This window comes from Capsicum annuum, chromosome 3 (assembly GCF_002878395.1).
Source record: "Capsicum annuum cultivar UCD-10X-F1 chromosome 3, UCD10Xv1.1, whole genome shotgun sequence".
In the NCBI taxonomy this organism is placed as follows: Eukaryota; Viridiplantae; Streptophyta; class Magnoliopsida; order Solanales; family Solanaceae; genus Capsicum; species Capsicum annuum.
This window is the reverse complement of record NC_061113.1, coordinates 92,476,837-92,494,967: the sequence shown is the minus strand read 5'-3', so window position 1 is coordinate 92,494,967 and position 18,131 is coordinate 92,476,837. Positions and strand designations below refer to the sequence as shown.

Sequence of the window (18,131 nt, the reverse complement as noted above, 5' to 3'; positions counted from 1 at the left end):
TCCTCCCGACCTAAGTCATCAATTGATCACTCCGAGTTGAAATGATTCTTATTACCTCATTGTCAAGATAATACCTAAATTAATTAAGCTAGAACTAGGGGTGAGTGAAAAGGGTCAACTACAACTTCAATTGAGTCTTTGGCAATTGCATGATATTGGTATTGTGTTCCTCCCGACCTAAGTCATGAACGATCACTCTGAGTTCAAATGATTCTTATTACCTCATTGTCAAGATAATACCTAAATTAATTTAGCTATAACTAGGGGTGAGTTCATAGGGTCAACTACAACTTTAATTGAGTCTTTGGTAATTACATTCCTCTGAGTTGGTATTGCATTCCTTCTGACCTGAGTCATCGATCGATCACTCTGAGTTGAAATGATTTTTATTACCTCATTGTCAAGATAATACCTAAATTAATTAAGCTAGAACTAGGGGTGAGTTCATAGGGTCAATTACAACTTTAATTAAGTCTTTAGCAATTGCATGATATTGGTATTGCGTTCCTCCCGACCTAAGTCATCGATCGATTACTCTGAGTTGAAATGATTCTTATTACCTCATTGTCAAGCTAATACCTAAATTGATTAAGTTAGAACTTGGGGTGAGTTCATAGGGTCAACTAAAACTTTAATTGAGTCTTTGGCAATTGAATGGTATTGGTATTGGGTTTCTCCCAACTTAAGTCATCAATCGATCATTCTGAGTTGAAACGATTGTCAAGCTAATACCTAAATTGATTTATGCATTCCAGTTGAACTTAATACACTTTATTATGATGATACGGTTAAAAATTACACATATGTTTTAAAATTTTAAAAAATGATTAGGATCAATTTGGACCAAATTAACATTTTCAAAACTTGTCATTCTTTTCTAAAATACAAATCAACCCATACAAATAATCCATTTGTCAAAAAAATATTTCATCATTTCAAATCTTGAGTTCTTGCTCTTTTCTCTCTCTCAATAATACAGACAACAACTACTCAACAAATTGCTCAACCCTTCACAACAGATCGATTTTCTTTCTATTTTCGACCATATAGGTGTTATTTTTTACTTTATTCTTGCTTGCATCCATCGTTTTCTCTGTCTTCATAGGTAACAGAGTTCGAGAAGAGTTCTATATTTTTTATTATTTCTAAAAATTAGGGGTTTTAAGTTAAAGATGAAAAAGAAGACTTTTAATTATATTATCTTCGAGAATGGGTTTACAATTTTGAGTTTTGATGGTAAAATCATAGGAAGAACCCAAGAAAATCCTAGTTTTTATTACAGTGTTGCATTGACTGTCGTGGTATTTTTGGATGGTGTTTGTGGTTTTGGTGTCGTGGTAGTGGTGTTGGTCGTCATCGTGGTGGCACTGGTGGTATTTGTGGTGGTTGTTGGTAGCATTGATTGATGTTTTTTGTGGTGGTTGTTGGTGGTGTCGGTATTGGTGGTATTTGTAATGTATTTTTTAAAATTTATGCATACATTAATTGTAATGTAATTCTTTTTTGTTGTTTATAGGTAAAACATGTCTCTCAAAAGAAAAAAAGGTGAAAGTGGATCAACTTCTGACCACCTAACAAAAAAGGCTACAGTACAGAGGGATTTGGAGAAGCTTCCTGAATAATCTCAGCCAGCGAAAAGTGAAGCTGAGAAAAGTTATAAAAATAACGTCGAGGGAGGTGGACAAGGATATGTAGATGGTGATGAGGAAAATGAAAGTGAGGAGGAGGAAGAAGAAGATAAACAAAAAGATGAGGGAGAACAAAGTGAGAAAGAGAATGATAATGAATCACTAATGGGGCGTGAATTAATATTAAAATTCCAGCATGAAGCTGTCAAAACTATTAGTATTGATAGGTTTCAAGTTGCGATGCTGATAGATGATCCTGCAGAACTAACTAGTGATCTTGTACTTAAATGTTTTTGATGAATTTAGGAATATTATAAAGAATGAAAACATAGATAGACGTTTTAAGAAGAGCTGCTTTGGACACTTTCTTGAGCTGCCTGAGGACCATACTGTCCATTTCCAAATGAGCATGGTATATGATATTCTCAAGAGCAGGATCAAGTATGTAGGGGATGATAAAGATTTAAAGGAGAGGGAAAAATATTGTTGAAATCTGGATCAACTACTATGGCATGTCGGTTTGTTTTGGGTTGAAGAGTTTACCATAGTGATGGGCTTGAGATGCGATTGTCCAGAAGAACCTATCACCAAGGAAACACTATGCAAAAGGTCCAAGGCAACTAGGACAGCCAAACCACCACCATCAAATAGTGGTAAGGCATTGTACCAGCGACCACCCACCAAAATCGGACCACCCACCCAAACCAACAAATGAAAGAAAAAATAGATGGCTTATTGGACATTACTGGACATGGGTGCAAAGACAATAAGTTAATAAAACAATCTCAAGGATAAAACCATACCAAAGCAGTACAAGGAATAGTTGTGCTTAATTTGGTTTGCCCATTTCATTGTATTAGCAAGAGACGTCAACAAAGTCATAGAAGATGATTTGCAGAAGCTTGCTGAGGATTTTAAGAAATTAAATAATTATTCCTAGGGATATGAAAACTACTACTTGACTGTCAAATATTTAATGACAAAGCTATCCCTAAAGATGATCACATTATACGACTTTCCTTGGGCGTTCATGGTAAATTTAATCACTATGTGCTTACTCATCCATTAATCTATATTGAATAATTATTATGACTTTTTTTTGCTTGCCTCCTGTTTACGTTTTTTAGGCTTAAGCATTTGAAGTCATTCCTCACCTCTGAAAGCAGGTCAAGGTTACTCGGATGAGGTTTCTCATCCAAGGATCCTTAGATGGTTGGCTATAAAGAGAAACATAAGAATTAAGGAGGCTAATATCTTTAACCCTCCGGATGATGCAACACGTCTTCTTTCAAGTAAAATAATTTAACCCAAAGAAAGATATTGAAATAGATGTGCCATTTATTGCAACAGATGGGTCATCTATTACAACAGATTACCCATCTACTACAACTGATACAATAGATGGGTAATCTATTATGACAGTCGATCCATATTTCGCAATAGATTAACCATTTGTTGCTCTAGTTATATGAACCCGACTCAATAGATTACCCATCTAATATAAATTATGCAACAAATGGGCAATCTGATGCAACATATTATTAATTTGTTGCTACATACAGATAGCTTTTATGACAGAAAGATCATCTATTGCATAAGTTTTTTATGTTAACATGTAACCTAACTGACTATAATTTATTATATGATTTAAATGTATCTGTTTTTTAATAGGTTGTGCTTCCATGGATCGTGCCTACTAAGCAGGAGTTGGGGATGACTTCTTTTATTATTCTAGGTCTTGTTGATATAATAGCAGAACTAACAGTGGAGTTAATAAAGAAAGAATTGGCTGGAGCAACAGCCATAAGAAGAGCAGTTAGGTAAGGTCAGCGTAATGTTGAGGCTCTTCATGACTAACCTACCACAACAGATCCGGGTACTTCCTCTGGGGGTGTTGCTGGTGGAGTTGTTGTTGTTGGTGGCAGCTATGCTGATGCTGATGCCAGTCGTAGTGTTGAGCATGTTGATGCTCAAGAAAAAATAAATATGTTTGAAAACACCCCTTTCATAGGTCTCTCTTACCCTTACATAAGTCCCTATCACCCTTACACCTGTCCCTCTTACCCCTATTCACCCTCATGTTCTCTTTGAAAATGTGAATAGTGCAAGAAAAACCAGGATAAACTCTTTGAAAAAGTAGATATGATCGCTAAAGCTATTGAGAAATTAAAATCCAAGAGGGGTGTCATACTATCCAAGAAGGTAAGGGAGCCATACAATCCTACAGTGGCAATTGGGAGGAAGAAAAGAGCAATTAGCCAAGTAATCTCCAATCAAAAATTCAAAAAAATTACAACTGCTTTCTCTCCAAAAATTGTTGAAGTTTAGTGTCCATTCAAGAAGGTGAACTACCTTTCATGCGACAACGTTGTGGCTAACATGCAAGAGGTCTGAGCTTAAAGGGTACTAATTGGATACTTGGAGCCTGTGTATAAAAAAGAGCCTGTGAAATAACAATTCTTTTATGTCAAGTCACTTCACTTTACATACTTTACATACATGTAATGGTAATTTTTTTTGTCTAATGAAAGTTGAATTTTTTACAATGCAACAGATTGTCTATCTATTGTAAAATATATTCTATCTGTTCTAATAGATAGTTTATCTATTGAATTATGCTGATGTTTCTATCTAAGTCTTATCTGTTGCAACAGTGGAAAGACCTATTTGATAATTTCCAATAGATGACCTACATGTTGCAACATATGTCTAAATCTGTTTGATATTTTTCAATAATTACGCTTGAATATTTATGTGCTCAACGACACCAAACCAGAAGCAAATGCAAATACACCACCATAAAAATTTCAGCAATTAGGCTTGAATATCCATATGCCCAACAACACCAAACCAGTAGCAATAACGCCAACAATGTAGTATTTTCTTGCTCGATTTTGTTTCTCTTCAAAAGCCTTGACTTTCATCAACAAACCTCAGATTACACGATTTGCTTGTGAAGGGTGTCGTTCTTCTACCAATCAAAGTAATCACATCCACCCAACTTCTACAAAAACAAGACCACAATTACAAAAAAATTACAAGTCAATAATTAATCAACTAATTAAATAAAAAAATATTACCTTTAAAATCTTATAAGTAAAAAAATCTGCGACCTGGATTTTGTTGAGTCCAAGAAGTCTTCAATAGAGCTTAATGACCACACTTACAATATAAAAAATCTTTGTCACAAAAAATAGTGGAAGATGAGCTCTACATTGTCAAGCTCAGTTGAAAAAAATGAAAAAAAAAATATGCAGAAAAAACAAATACAAATAATTTAAAGAATTTGGATAGATAAAAAAAGATGATGAAGAAGAAGATTTGGGGATTTAGGGTTAAATTTTAGGAAGAAGATGAATATATAAGACAATAGGGGAAAAATAACCGTTGGGGGCCAAATTAGACTCCAAGTCAGCAAAAATGGGGGTTCAACGATCTTGGCTGGTGAATTACACGCGAGCTGCCAACAGGCCAAAAAGTGTCAAACTAACACATTTGATGCCTATTTTATTTTAGGTGTTTAAAATAAACACTGTCTACTTGATGTCTATTTTATTTTAGGTGTTTAAAATGAACACTGTAGATGGGTTCCATATTTTTTATTTCAATTCACTTCACTTACATGTAGTGACAATTTTTTATGTCTAATGAAAGTTGAATTTTTACAATACAACAGATTGTTCTTCTCTTGTAACAGATATTCTACCTATTCCCGACAGATAGTTTATCTGTTGCAATAGGTTGGTCATTTGTTGCACTATGTCGATGTTTCTACCTAAGTCTATCTGTTGTAATAGTGGGAAGATCTGTTTGATAATTTCCAACAGATTACCTACCTGTTGTAACATATGTCTAAATCTGTTTGATATTTTCCAACAGATATGTCGTCTGTTGCTACAAATACCTTATCTGTTGCAATATTTGAATCTAGTATTTTATTTCAATTAGTAAGTTCAAATCCAAGGATAAAATAAAATTCATAGACAAAATAAAATAAATCAAAACCTTCAAAAATTACGTGAAATAAATCAACAAATAAATAAAATGTAAAAAAAATTATTATGGGTATAGATCTCAACGAATACATCAACAATTTAAGTTTTGATTTCAAGAATTCCTAAGGTGCGGTAAAGTTATTACTTTGATAGACTCAAGCTATAAAGATCTACACAATATGGACAAGTTGTTCTTCATCCGATACTATGGAATTCAGCTTTGATCATTATGGATCTTTAATGTGGCTTATGTACGGTTTCTGCGCTTTCTGTTCTCCGTATTTCCATAAAAAGAGTAGCATATTATCAATATTGTTTAGCAGTATCTTCTACAGTGACATCCACCTGGAAAGCCAAAATTGGTCAACGCTAATCACGGAGATTCAAAAAAATGGAAAAGAATAACTCATCTGTTTTAGCAAATCAAACAGGTCTTCCTCTTGTTTTAAATTATCCCAAACAGATTATATTTCTGTTGCAACAGATGGATCAACTGTTGGAATAAATTATAACATGAGGAAGACTTATATGATAATTTCCAACGGATGAACCATCTGTTGCAACATATGACTCATCTGTTTGGAAAAACTGAAATGGTAGGAAGTCTTGATTTAAATTATCCCAACAGATGACTCATTCATTGGCAGATAAGTCATCTATTGGTACAAATAAAAGAGGTATGTAGAGATATTTGATTTACTAAAATAGACGAGACATATGTTACAACGAGTTAGTCAACTGTTGCAACAGATGTATATATCTGTTTGATAATTTTCAGCAGATGTGTCATCTATTGAAATAGATATGTGTCTGTTTGTTAGTTGGAATAGACGATATATATTCACCTTCTTAAGCTCGTGCTTCTCTCCTTTGGCTATTGTACATTGCTCAATAATGCAACACACAGACATAGAAGTTGCAATTTTACTTTTTTGGATGCTTAATAATGCCTTGAAAATTACTTTCCTCCCCCCTTAGCCTTAATCTCTAATGGAGTGGATGGATATAAAATCATCTTTGATGGAATGACACCCCTCTTAGATATCAATTCCTTTACAAAAGAAGTTAATGCATTAATAACATTAATCACTACATCATGTTTCGCCTTGCAGTCTTGACATTTGCATACAGAACATTTGCTAGGAGAAGCAAAATCTGTATAACCAGCATGATCATACTCATAATGGTTTATTTTAAAAACTGTAAGAGGAGCATCATTAGCACCAACAGTAACACCACTATTACCACCAACAGCTCCATCTCCACTAAGACTGTCAACAATAACAAGCCCATCCTCCAAAATTATTTTTCTTGTGATGGTTGTTTCTCCAAACAATCCCATTTTTATTTTGCCAATGACCATAAGGTCCGATAAATTTTGCACAGACCGTAAAGTAAGAAAAAATGGCATCTTCAACTCTCATTGGTCGAAACAAGCGACGGATGCACAATCTAACATAAATCATTACATATATTAGAATGATGATTAGATCATTCAAGAAAATCATTAATTAAAATAAAAATTAATTATAATTATACTTAGTACATCCTTTGGAGGGTTGAAAAGATCAAGAAATTTTATATTTTTATCAGTTTTGGCTGACAACCATCTCTAGATTCTTGGATAGAAAACTTCTTCCTGGCAGTTCACTTGTTGTCTCAAATAAGGAATGGCTTCAAACGTCCAAGCCTATAAAATAACGTCAATAAATCAAAACCATTATTGAATAAAAAAATGAATCATATCATAATAAAAGAAACATTTACCATGAAAGCCCATGGAAAGTCATATAGGTTGACTGTCTTTGGCGTTAACGGAGTTAACAACTATTTGACAGTCATTTTGAACCTTTCATAACCCCAAGGATAGCTGTTAAATGCCTCAAGATCCTCGAAGGGTTTTATTAAATCAACGCTTACGCTATTGTTAACGTCTCTCGCCCAAAGAATATTATGTACAAACCAAACCAAGCACAATGATTGTTTGTGCTTCTTTGAAATTCTTTTACCTTTCAACGCTTCTATTAAATTTTTATTTTTGAAGCTTGGACCAACAATGGACACTAGGTCATCACGATAACTCGACTTGTTTTTCCATTTTTTTGGGTGTGTGGGGTGCTTTTTGGGGTTAGAATAGGTATAACTTGAGAAGGAAACAAGGATAACATTTTAGTCTAGTAACTATAGCAAACTCCTTCTAACTAAAACAAACAGGCATGCCACAGTACTTTATCCATACCTCATCCATCTTATTTTTGTTTTCATACATAAACCTACGCTTGAGAAGATCATATATCATTTTTATTTTGAAAATGAGCATTGTTGTCCTCCAGCAAATCAAGATATTACCCAAAGTAGTTGTCCCTAAAATAAGCATCAAATTTTTGTTCTCGAAGTATTTTCTGAAAGCGTTGAAAGATTTTTCTATGGCTGACTTAACCACGAAATCACTTGTTAAATCTGTCGCACCATCACACTGCATTCTCACAGAATAACGATCAATGCTAAAGGTTTTGACCAAATCTTCAGTGGAAGGGCTATTAACATTTGGATCATATCTTTTAAAATATTCTTTCTCCCTATGTTCATCATATTCTGCTCCTGATTGAGATAACGTTTGTAAAGCAAGCTCATTAAGTGGTGGATACAGCGTAGCTCCTTCACTTGTTCCTTTACTTGGACTTGATTCTATTTCTATTTTTTTGGGAGCCATATTATCTAAAATTAACAGGAACATAAAATAGATTATAGTTAATTACTACATCATTAAAAAAGAATAACAGTAAATCTAACATACAAAATAGTAAAATAATAATTCCAACGGATCACACATCTGTTGCACTAGGTAGTTATCTGTTGCACCAAATAACTAACCTATTGCAATGGATGCGTAATATGTTATTATAATACAAAATATATCACTCATCTGTTGTGATAAATGAATGGTCTGTGCAATAGATCACACATATGTTGCAATATATGAGTGATTTGTTGGAACACTTAACTAACCTATTACAATAAATGAGTAATCTGTTGCAACAATATAAAATATATCACTCATCTATTGAGACAAATGAATGGTCTGTGCAACATATCATAAATCTGTTGCAACATATGAGTGATCTATTGGAACAGTTATCAACGATCAATATTGTTTAGATTTCTTTCAACAGAAGGGTCATCTATCGCGACAGATGAATGATTAGTTGAAAAAATTAAGTCTTGGACATGTCCTGTTGGAATAGTTGATAGGATTTTATCCAACAGAAGGTTCATCTGTCGCATCAGATGATTAATTTATTGTATTAGATTTTTAATCTGATGGTCCCTCCATTGCATCAGATGGTTAATCAGTTGCATCAGATTTTTAAACCAATGGTTCCTCTGTTGCATTCGATGGTAAATTTGTTGCATCAATGGTTAATTTGTTGCAATATATGGTTAATCTGTTACATCATATGGTTAATCTGTTGCATCATATGGTTAATCTGTTGCATCATATGGTTATAATCTGATGGTTCCTCTGTTACATTAGATGGTTAATTTGTTGCATCAGATGGTTTATCTGTTGCTTCATATGGTTAATCTGTTACATCATATTTTTAATCGGATGGTTCCTCTATTGCATCAGATGGTTAATCTGTTGCATCATATGCTAAATTTATTGCATTAGATGGTTAATCTGTTGCATCAGATAGCTAAATTGTTGCATCAGATGGTTAATCTATTGCAGAAAAAAATAGTACATGATTTTGTTCAATAGAACTACAACAATATCACTATTTTTATCAAGAACAAATCAACCCAGCAACGGACGCAACACGAAAAACACCAACATCGTTGTTTTGTTTGTATAAACACAAACAACAAAACTCTAACTTCAAAAAAATGCAACATTCAACAAAAATCATAATTCACTCCGAAAAGAGAAGAGAAGAATATCAGAAATTAGGATTTTATTCAGACGCATTTCAAATTAAAGCAACAACTATTGAAATTGTCAATCAACACTAGAAAAGAAGTTGGCTCAAGTTCCTCGTTTTCTTCAAAACTAAAAAGACCATAATTTTTTACCTGTGAAAGAAGAAAAGGGACGATGAAGAATTCGAAGTTGTTTTCGCTGGAGAGCAAGGTTGTCACGTCGATTGACGGTTGAAAGTCAAAAAGGAACTCGAAGCCCAACTATTTGTCGCCGGAGGTTGAAGTCGCCGGGGATTGAAAGGAGAAATTTGCAGAAGTGTTGGTTGGGAGAAACTATCGAGAAAGAGAGAGAGGGGGGGGAGGAGAGATGATTGATTTGGAGAGAAGAGGGGTGTGAGTTGATTTGTAATTTTGAAAAGATTAGAAAGTCTTGAAAATATTAATCAAGTCTACAATTAACTTAATCAAGCTTCCTAATTATGTTTGACCTTTTAAATTGACTCTTCGAAAAAATCAAAAGTAACGTAAACTGCAAAATATGTACTTCTAAATGTGAGTACCCTTTTTATATTTTTAATTGTCGCGATTTTGATTAAATTTAACGACCAGAATATGGTAAATATTTGACGGAGGCAAAAAATGCACTCTTTGAGAAACTTAACAGATCAAAACTGATCAAGTAATGCTGAAGAGACTATTTTGAACCTACTGCCAAGTTGATAAACTATTTTTGTCCTTTTTCACACTAATAATCAAGGCCAATTCTTGCTTGAGACCTCCAATGCTTGGCTTTTTCAAAACCATTAGTGTAATTGTCAAAATCTTCAACAGTTTGGTCAATTTCTTGTTGAGTATTCATCACAAATGGCCCCAATTGTGCTACTGGTTCACCCAATGGTTCACCACCCACTAATATGAACCTTAATGGCTTTGTTGATTTGTTCCATGCCTCAAGTCCATCACCAGAGCCACTCAATAGGAGTAAATTATGTGCTGATACTGATGCTGATTCATGTGGCCCAAAAATGCCCTCACCTTCCAAGACATACACAAATGCATTGTATGATTTTGGAATTGGCTGTTGAAGATGGGATCCTGGCTTTAGAGTGAAATCCAAATACATTGTTGGAGTTCTTGTGTATATTGGTGATTTTGCTCCTAGTGATTCTCCTGCTATTATTCTCACTTTGATCCCATCTTTGGCTACTTCTGCTATGTCCTCGCTTGGTATCTCTTGGTATCGCGGTTGTATCCTGTCTTATACAAAGTACAATTTAGATAGAGGCGTATTCAGAATTTGAGATGTGATTAAATTACTGAATATCTAAGTTACCCGTTTCGAAATTCGATAATTGTACAGTTACTAAATTTTTTAGCATCATTGAGGGAAAAAATGTTGGATTTGACTGAATTCATAGATAATCTGCCCTTGAATTTAGTTGAAGATTATGCATGCCTTTTGCACTCGAAGATGAATTTTGAATTTAAAATTTGATTTTGATGAATTTGACATTTATTACGCTTTTGAAAATTCTGATTGCAGAAGTATTTATATTTCATATCAAAGTTATCCGGTTAATCGAACCCATTAAATAAGGTTGCATCCTGCATATGTTCCCACTTGCAATCCAGAAAAAGGTACCCTTGGACATATGTAAAGTCACTTTTAATTTGTTGTAACAAGTAACAATCATTATTTGTATGGTTATTAATTTCATTTTTTAATGACCTGATAAAGTTGCTAAAATAAATTATGTTGTCAGTTTATAAAAGATAAATTCTTTTAGTAATAAAATAGAAGGAATAATGCATACAGTTTATGTTTTGAGGAGAGGTTAATCCACAATTGCAAACCCTTTTGAGTTCCCTCAGCAGCAGGCATTTCAGAATGAACTATTCCTCTGCCAGCAGTCATCCATTGAAAATCACCAGCTTCAATGGTACCTTTATGACCTTCAAAATCTTCATGCGTCATAGCTCCCTGCAATGTCAAAATTAATTGATATTCAACTATATATATATAATTAACCAATATAGTGCTATTAAAGTTATCAGTTTAATTGAGAAAAGAAAAAAACAAGTGATCCACTACCCACCGATTTAAAAAAGAATGACCTAATTTGACTTGACGCAGAATTTAAGAAAATAAAAAAATGTACCAAAATATCCTTCAATCTTGCGATCTTAAATATGTCATGTGGAAAGTTCAAATTAAAAAATTATCAAAAAAAATCATTCTTTCTAAGACGAATTAAAAAAAAAGTAATTCATTCTTTTTAGAAACGAATGAAGTACTTTATGTATAGCATTAGCATAAACTCTTCTGGAAGAAACATGTCATAATTGCTAGTATCATTTTCAGTCATGATCATGTAGTTTCTTTTTTTGGTCATTGCTCCGCCACGAAAGTTGATGACCACATTGAATTTGAATGGATTTCAAGAAATGCACTACGTACTAAATACGTCACTTTTTAAATAGTGGAGTATAAACAAAATAGAGTACTAGTATGTTTCAATTCATGTTTACCTATATAAATTGACTTTATATTTTTTTTTTTAAAATAATTTTAAAAATTTGCTACCTTAAACTAATCAGAAAATTTATATGACTATAGGATTTATAAAATTTGTGATTTGAAATATGTCATAATATTTAGGTAATTCTAAAACTTTTCATCCAGAGTGAAATGAAAATTCTGAATTAAATTAGTTTCAAATTTAAAAAGGATAGTTTCCCTTTTTAAAATAGACAGAGAAAAAATAAGAGTCAAACAAATGGAAACCCTTGATGTTTACCTGCCAAAAGAAATAGTTGCACTTTGCTTGTTTGATCAGCATGCGTCAGCAGCACTAAACAGGATTATTTATTTCAAATTTTAATTTTTTGTAAACGAGTAGTAGCATATAATTAGTTGCTTTCTTAGAAGTTAGACAATCACATCTACTCAACTACTGCCTTCCAAAATGTGGAAAGATATTTAATTAATATTAGTAATTCATTAGTTTAGTTTAGTGTTTGACAATCCACACAAACAATGGATGAATACGACTACAAATGGAAAAGCTATGATTATATCTGTATTGGGTTTTTACCTTTTTTAATTAAGGGAGAAACAGAGTAACTGTTATAATTTATAAAAAATACCTGCAACATGTAGGTGACCGTTTCAAAACCTGTAAAATTCATACAACACACATGTATGAGAATTAAATAACAGTGAAGAAAAAAATTGCGAATTTAGCATTGAGATTTGAGGGTAAATTATATACATTGTAAGATCACGTCACCTTTACTTGTTGTAAAGATTAACAAATAAATGTTTATCTTCAAAATTGCTAATCTCACATTTTAAGAAAATTTATATATATCTAGATATTCTTTCAGTGCTCTAATAGTGTAAAAATATTTTATATTAATAATGTATATAACTTAAACTCTTTAGCATCAATGAGAGGATTGATTTTGTCAGGGAATAATTTAGAAAGAGAATTATCAAAATGTGACCTCTATGTGGATGATCAGGAAAACCAGCAGGAGCAGAAACTGAGAATTCATCCAAAACAAGAAAAGGATCAAAGTATCTCAACTCAAACCTGAAAAAAAAAAAAAGATTAAAAAAATATTAATCTTCTTTGGTGATCATCAACTCATAAACTGCATAAAATCAATGTATATTGTTGGTACCAACCACTGAGAGTCAGAATTTTCAGTAATTGGCTAACACGGTTTAAAAAGTCAAGGAAATTTAACATGTATCATAGACCTAAAAAAAAAAAGTAAAATTAACATTATATATATAGTATAAGTAATTTTCACCCTAAACGGATTCGGATGAACCCCTTTTGCGCCCATAACTCCGTCTATACATTAGTGTCATACCTTCCAATGCTTCTTCGAACAACAGCACCAAGTCCTTCATGCTGAGGCCTTGCCAGAAATTTCTTGACGACACAACGGGGCGGCATTTCTAGCTACCTATTGATGATATCTTCTATTCTCTGTTTTTTTAATGCAATGAGGCAATGCTTGTCTAAAATAGTGTGTTTTTTTGTACCAATTTATAGAGGGTGTTTGTTAGTTGAAAATGGCAAAGTAAATGAACAATTTTCTCTCTCTCTCCTTTTTTCGTCTAATGTGGTTCTCACGTCAGCCTAACGTTTTCATGATGTCTTTGCCAATTAACTTCCTAATTCAATTCACATTGCCCCATCCTTTACCTGTTACTCATTTATTTTTCTTTTCCCAAACACAATCATAGTTGGTTTTAATTTGTGTATAATTAAATGAGATGATATAATTAATTAGATGATATATTTATATGATTAAATTAAAGATAATTTAAGTAAATACACAAATTTAAGAAGCATCTATCTATAATCTATATTTATAATCTATAATCTATAATTTATATCTATAATCTATAATCTATATCTATATCTATATCTATAATCTATAATATATTAAAAGTGTGGAAGGGTCTTACAAATATTGTTTGAACTTTTTGTCTTTCATTAAAAGTTTTTGTTTTAGACAAAATTGTCTTTTCATCATTTTTTTTTCTAATATTAAGAGTTGATAATTAATTATATATATATTTATGTAAAATTTTCCTTATTGAAAGTCATCAGAATTAATGATAACTAATATTTTTTTCATTAAAATACTTATTTTATTTGAGTTCAAAATCAATTAAAATTTTATCATACATAAAAAAAAAAACTGTACTTACAATTTATATTTAAGTAATATTTCGAAAAGTTTTAATCAAACAGCTTGCGTTAAACCTAGCTGCGCCCTTTGCATTAACACAGGATCAATTCTTGATCAAATTTTTCTTATGTTTTCTTATTTTAAATTGCGCCTTAACTAATCAAACCTTTCTCTTAATTACTTGTTAGGGTTTTTGCCCTGATTTTCTTATAGAGGTGTTGTTTAAGGGAAAAGTATCCAGATTACCATGCTAATAGTGACCGAAGAACATGTTATTTAAGAATAATTTAGTATATAGTAATCTAAAATGACCATATTTTATTATGTGTATGATTGAAGGGAATATTTTGAAAAACCATCATATGAAAAAAATAAATTTAAAGTACTTGTTTTGTATGTACTTAAGGATATAGAAATTGTAAATATAAGAAAAATCATATTGGAAAAATATTTATCGTACTTAAGGATATAGAAATTGTAGATATAAGAAAAATCATATTGGAAAAAATATTTGATAAATATTTTATGACTAGAATAAATTATATACCACACCTACCTAACTACTCTTACAAATACCTACATACTAAACCTACACATGAGTTATGATAAATTATGTATACTTACAATATTGGAAAATGGATATAAAAAATATACAATTAATAGAAAAACTAATGAAAACAAATTTAGAAGAATATATGAGAACCAAAGATATAAAATATATAGAATACCTTAACGAAAATATAGAGAAATTAATAAGATTAAAACAAACAACTAAAGAATATTATGAAAAAGCATTTAATTAACCCGCCTAAATGACAGATAATTTTGAAATACTAGTTTTATACATATTTAGAGATATAGAAATTATAGACATAAAGAAAATAATATGGGAAAAAATATTTAACATTGAAGATGAAGAGTTAGATATAAATCAGATAGAAGACGAGTTAGGAGAAATATACTTAAGCGATGACAATCACTATTACTACCTAGATAATTATTCAGATGGATATTATATAGATTCAGAAATGTTAGAATATATTCAAAGAGTTAGAGAAAAATAAAGTTGGTTATATGAAGAAATTAATTATAGAAACCAACTTAAAAAAGGAAGAGAACAATTATAAGAAAGATTAATTTGGATAAATAAAACTATGAAACAACTAGAATCAAAAGACTGTTTAGAATATGATTTAGACATAGAACTATTCATAGAAGAAAAAGATAGGATAATTAACGAAATAAATAACCTAGAATTTAATATTAGATATAGTACAATTAGAATAAGTTATTATAAAGAAATTTGCAGTATCACAACTACTTCAGGATAAAATGATAGACTATGAATATTTAAAATATTGGAGACAAGATATGGAAGAAATAAGAGCAAGAGAGATATTTATGAAAGAAAATTTAATTAAATATTTTCGAACAAAAGATATAGAATATTTAGAATACCTCCAAAATAATATAAAAGAATTACAAAGACTAAGGAAAAAAACTAAAGAATACTACAATAAAGTATTTAATCAATTACCACATAATCACCCTCCAAGATATGAACATTAATAAAATAAAAATATTTAGAGAAGTTAAGAAATATCCACGCACAAATAAAAGTAGATCTATTAGATTTATAATAGATAGATCTATTTATTTACCCAAATTATCCACACACCCCTACAATTGGTATCAGAGTCTATGTTGTTTAAAGAAAAAATAGAAGAGTTTTTAAAGAGTTTTGTTTAGGGAGAGATTTATTTATTTACCTAAGTTATCCATACACCCAATGTTGTACATCTATAAACAGAAGATCCCATTTTCATACCATAACACAATAGCATCCACAATGTAGTTTTTAAAGAGTTTTGTTTAGGGGGAGATTTCTCCTAATAAGTTTTAGGATTTTCAATTTTATTTTTAATATATAGGCCATTTGACCAAACCATATCCGTCCAATAATATATTTTTAGTTTAATTTTTCATGTGTCGTCTGATTTATCATCTTATGGTTTACAAACTAAAAGCTTCTGCATGATGCCTTCTCGATTTCGAACCCAACAAGTGGTATCAGAGCTTACGGTTCAATGGTCCAATGGTATAGTGAGATGAGATTAAACAGGTTCAAAGCGATTTCAAAATCAAGTTGCAAAAATTTGAATAATAATGAAGATTTTTGTCGAACTACATGTGGAGAACAAGTTTTAACTATATTTTCAACACGCCTGCTGCTGCATTTTTAAAAATAAAAATAAAATATTACTTTTAAACCAATTTTTAATCATGATATTTTAAACCTTATTTTTAACCATGACAAACAGCAGTTATGAAGATTATATCAAGAACGAAGTTCATGCATGTGATATGAAGAGAAGACGGATCAAGTGAAGAAAATCAAGCCAAAAAGGGGAGATTTGTTAGGATTTTTGCCCTGATTTTCTTACTATATTTAAGTTTTACTTTTTCTTAGAAGGAAAATAAAAATTACCATAATTACTTTTACTTTTCCTGAAAGAAAAAATATAATTTTTTTTCATATTTGGCTAACCTCTTTCTTGGAGGAAAGGTTTTGTACATCTATAAATAGAAGAGCCCTTTCTTATACCATAACACAATAGCATCCACAATGTACTCTTTAAAGAGTTTTGTTTAGGGGGAGATTTCTCCCAATAAATTTTAGGATTTTCAATTTTATTTTTAATATGTAGGGTGTTTGGCCAAATCATATCCAATAATATATTTTTAGTTTAATTTTTCATGTGTCGTCTGATTTATCATCTTATGATTTGCAAACTAAAAGCTTCCGCATGATGCCCTCCCAATTTCGAACCCAACAAGTACTTTCTCATAGTAGTTTACTTTGCCTCTATAAATCATGCAAAGATTATAAGCATTGTTTTCTTGAGTTAACTGTGTAAGGGAATATGGTTCTCTAGGATAAAAACACCTTTTTATTTAATGTTATTGCCTCCAAGCGTGCATGATGATTAAATGGCTTACACTAGATTATGATTGATTGAACTAACAATGTGAGATCCTTCCAATACTTGTGATATCTCCACATGAAATTTGTTATTGTTCTTTCTTTTTTTCTGAATTCATTTTTATAGTATATATACCTGGTTAACGTCTTTGAATATGCTATAACTTATTTTTATATTAAATATTTTTTTCTAAATATTATGATTGAGGCATTTTTTTTCTAATTTTAGACGTTGATTATAAGCAAAAACAGACTAAAAGAGCATCATAGAAGTCGAAGCTGAATGGAAGAGATGATAGATTGATATGTCCAAATGTTTTTCGATTTGGTTTTGGTTAAGTTTAAGGTCATGCTATGATATCATAAGTGTTGAGTTTTTTTTCACCTAATGATGCCCTTTTCAAGAATCTAATATCAAAGTTCAGACATATATTTTGGATTTCATGGTTACTGTTATTTTTATGAAGAAAACCACAAAAAATATTGAAAAAAATGCTCTTGTATATATATAAACTTTGATGAAAATTTCATCAAAGTTTAGGTATATTTGAGACTATTTTTCCAAGAATATTGCTAAAGATCTATGTTACTATTTTCTTGTGCCGAGGTGTATTCCTGATTAATTAAAAATAATAATGAAAAGAATTGTTTTCTTGGTACAACTTCATTGATTTTTGATTTAGTGATTTTCAATTTCTAAACATGCTAAATTGATAATCAAATCAATAAGTTATTTATTATAAATTTTTGGTTAATCGGATAATTAAATTTTTTGTTAATTAATTTTTAATCGATAATGATTCGATTTTGAGAATTGAACCTAGTTGAAGGCGGCAACAAATAAGGCAATGAGTGTGAAGGGAGCACCAAGTGTCGGTCTCTATGAAGGTA

General features: G+C 31.3%; 1 protein-coding gene across 2 annotated transcripts; it reads right to left on the bottom strand.

The window, feature by feature from the left end:
* Nucleotides 1–10,112: 10,112 nt before the first annotated feature.
* Nucleotides 10,113–13,640, bottom strand: LOC107863656 (pirin-like protein At1g50590). 2 transcript variants are annotated; one of them, XM_016709685.2, is made up of 5 exons: nucleotides 13,427–13,640; nucleotides 13,052–13,140; nucleotides 12,692–12,720; nucleotides 11,359–11,525; nucleotides 10,113–10,797 (listed from the first exon to the last, which is right to left on the bottom strand). In XM_016709685.2, the coding sequence occupies exons 1-5, from the start codon at nucleotides 13,510–13,512 to the stop codon at nucleotides 10,290–10,292; spliced, it is 879 nt and encodes a 292-aa protein (XP_016565171.1). In that variant the 5' UTR covers nucleotides 13,513–13,640; the 3' UTR covers nucleotides 10,113–10,289. The 2 variants fall into 2 exon arrangements, with proteins under 2 accessions (XP_016565171.1, XP_016565172.1); XM_016709686.2 differs by lacking the exons at nucleotides 12,692–12,720; nucleotides 13,052–13,140; nucleotides 13,427–13,640 and adding an exon at nucleotides 12,343–12,631.
* Between the last annotated feature and the right edge of the window lie 4,491 nt (nucleotides 13,641–18,131).

What these genes read in the sequence shown, in the direction of transcription:
- LOC107863656 (XM_016709685.2), bottom strand. Translation starts at nt 13,512, where the DNA reads ATGCCGCCCCGTTGTGTCGTCAAGAAATTTCTGGCAAGGCCTCAGCAT. An exon ending in TCCTGATCATCCACATAGAG is followed by an intron (nt 12,721 to 13,051) that starts GTCACATTTTGA and finishes TGAATTTTACAG; the next exon opens with GTTTTGAAACGGTCACCTAC. An exon ending in CTCTCCTCAAAACATAAACT is followed by an intron (nt 10,798 to 11,358) that starts GTATGCATTATT and finishes TGTATAAGACAG; the next exon opens with GATACAACCGCGATACCAAG.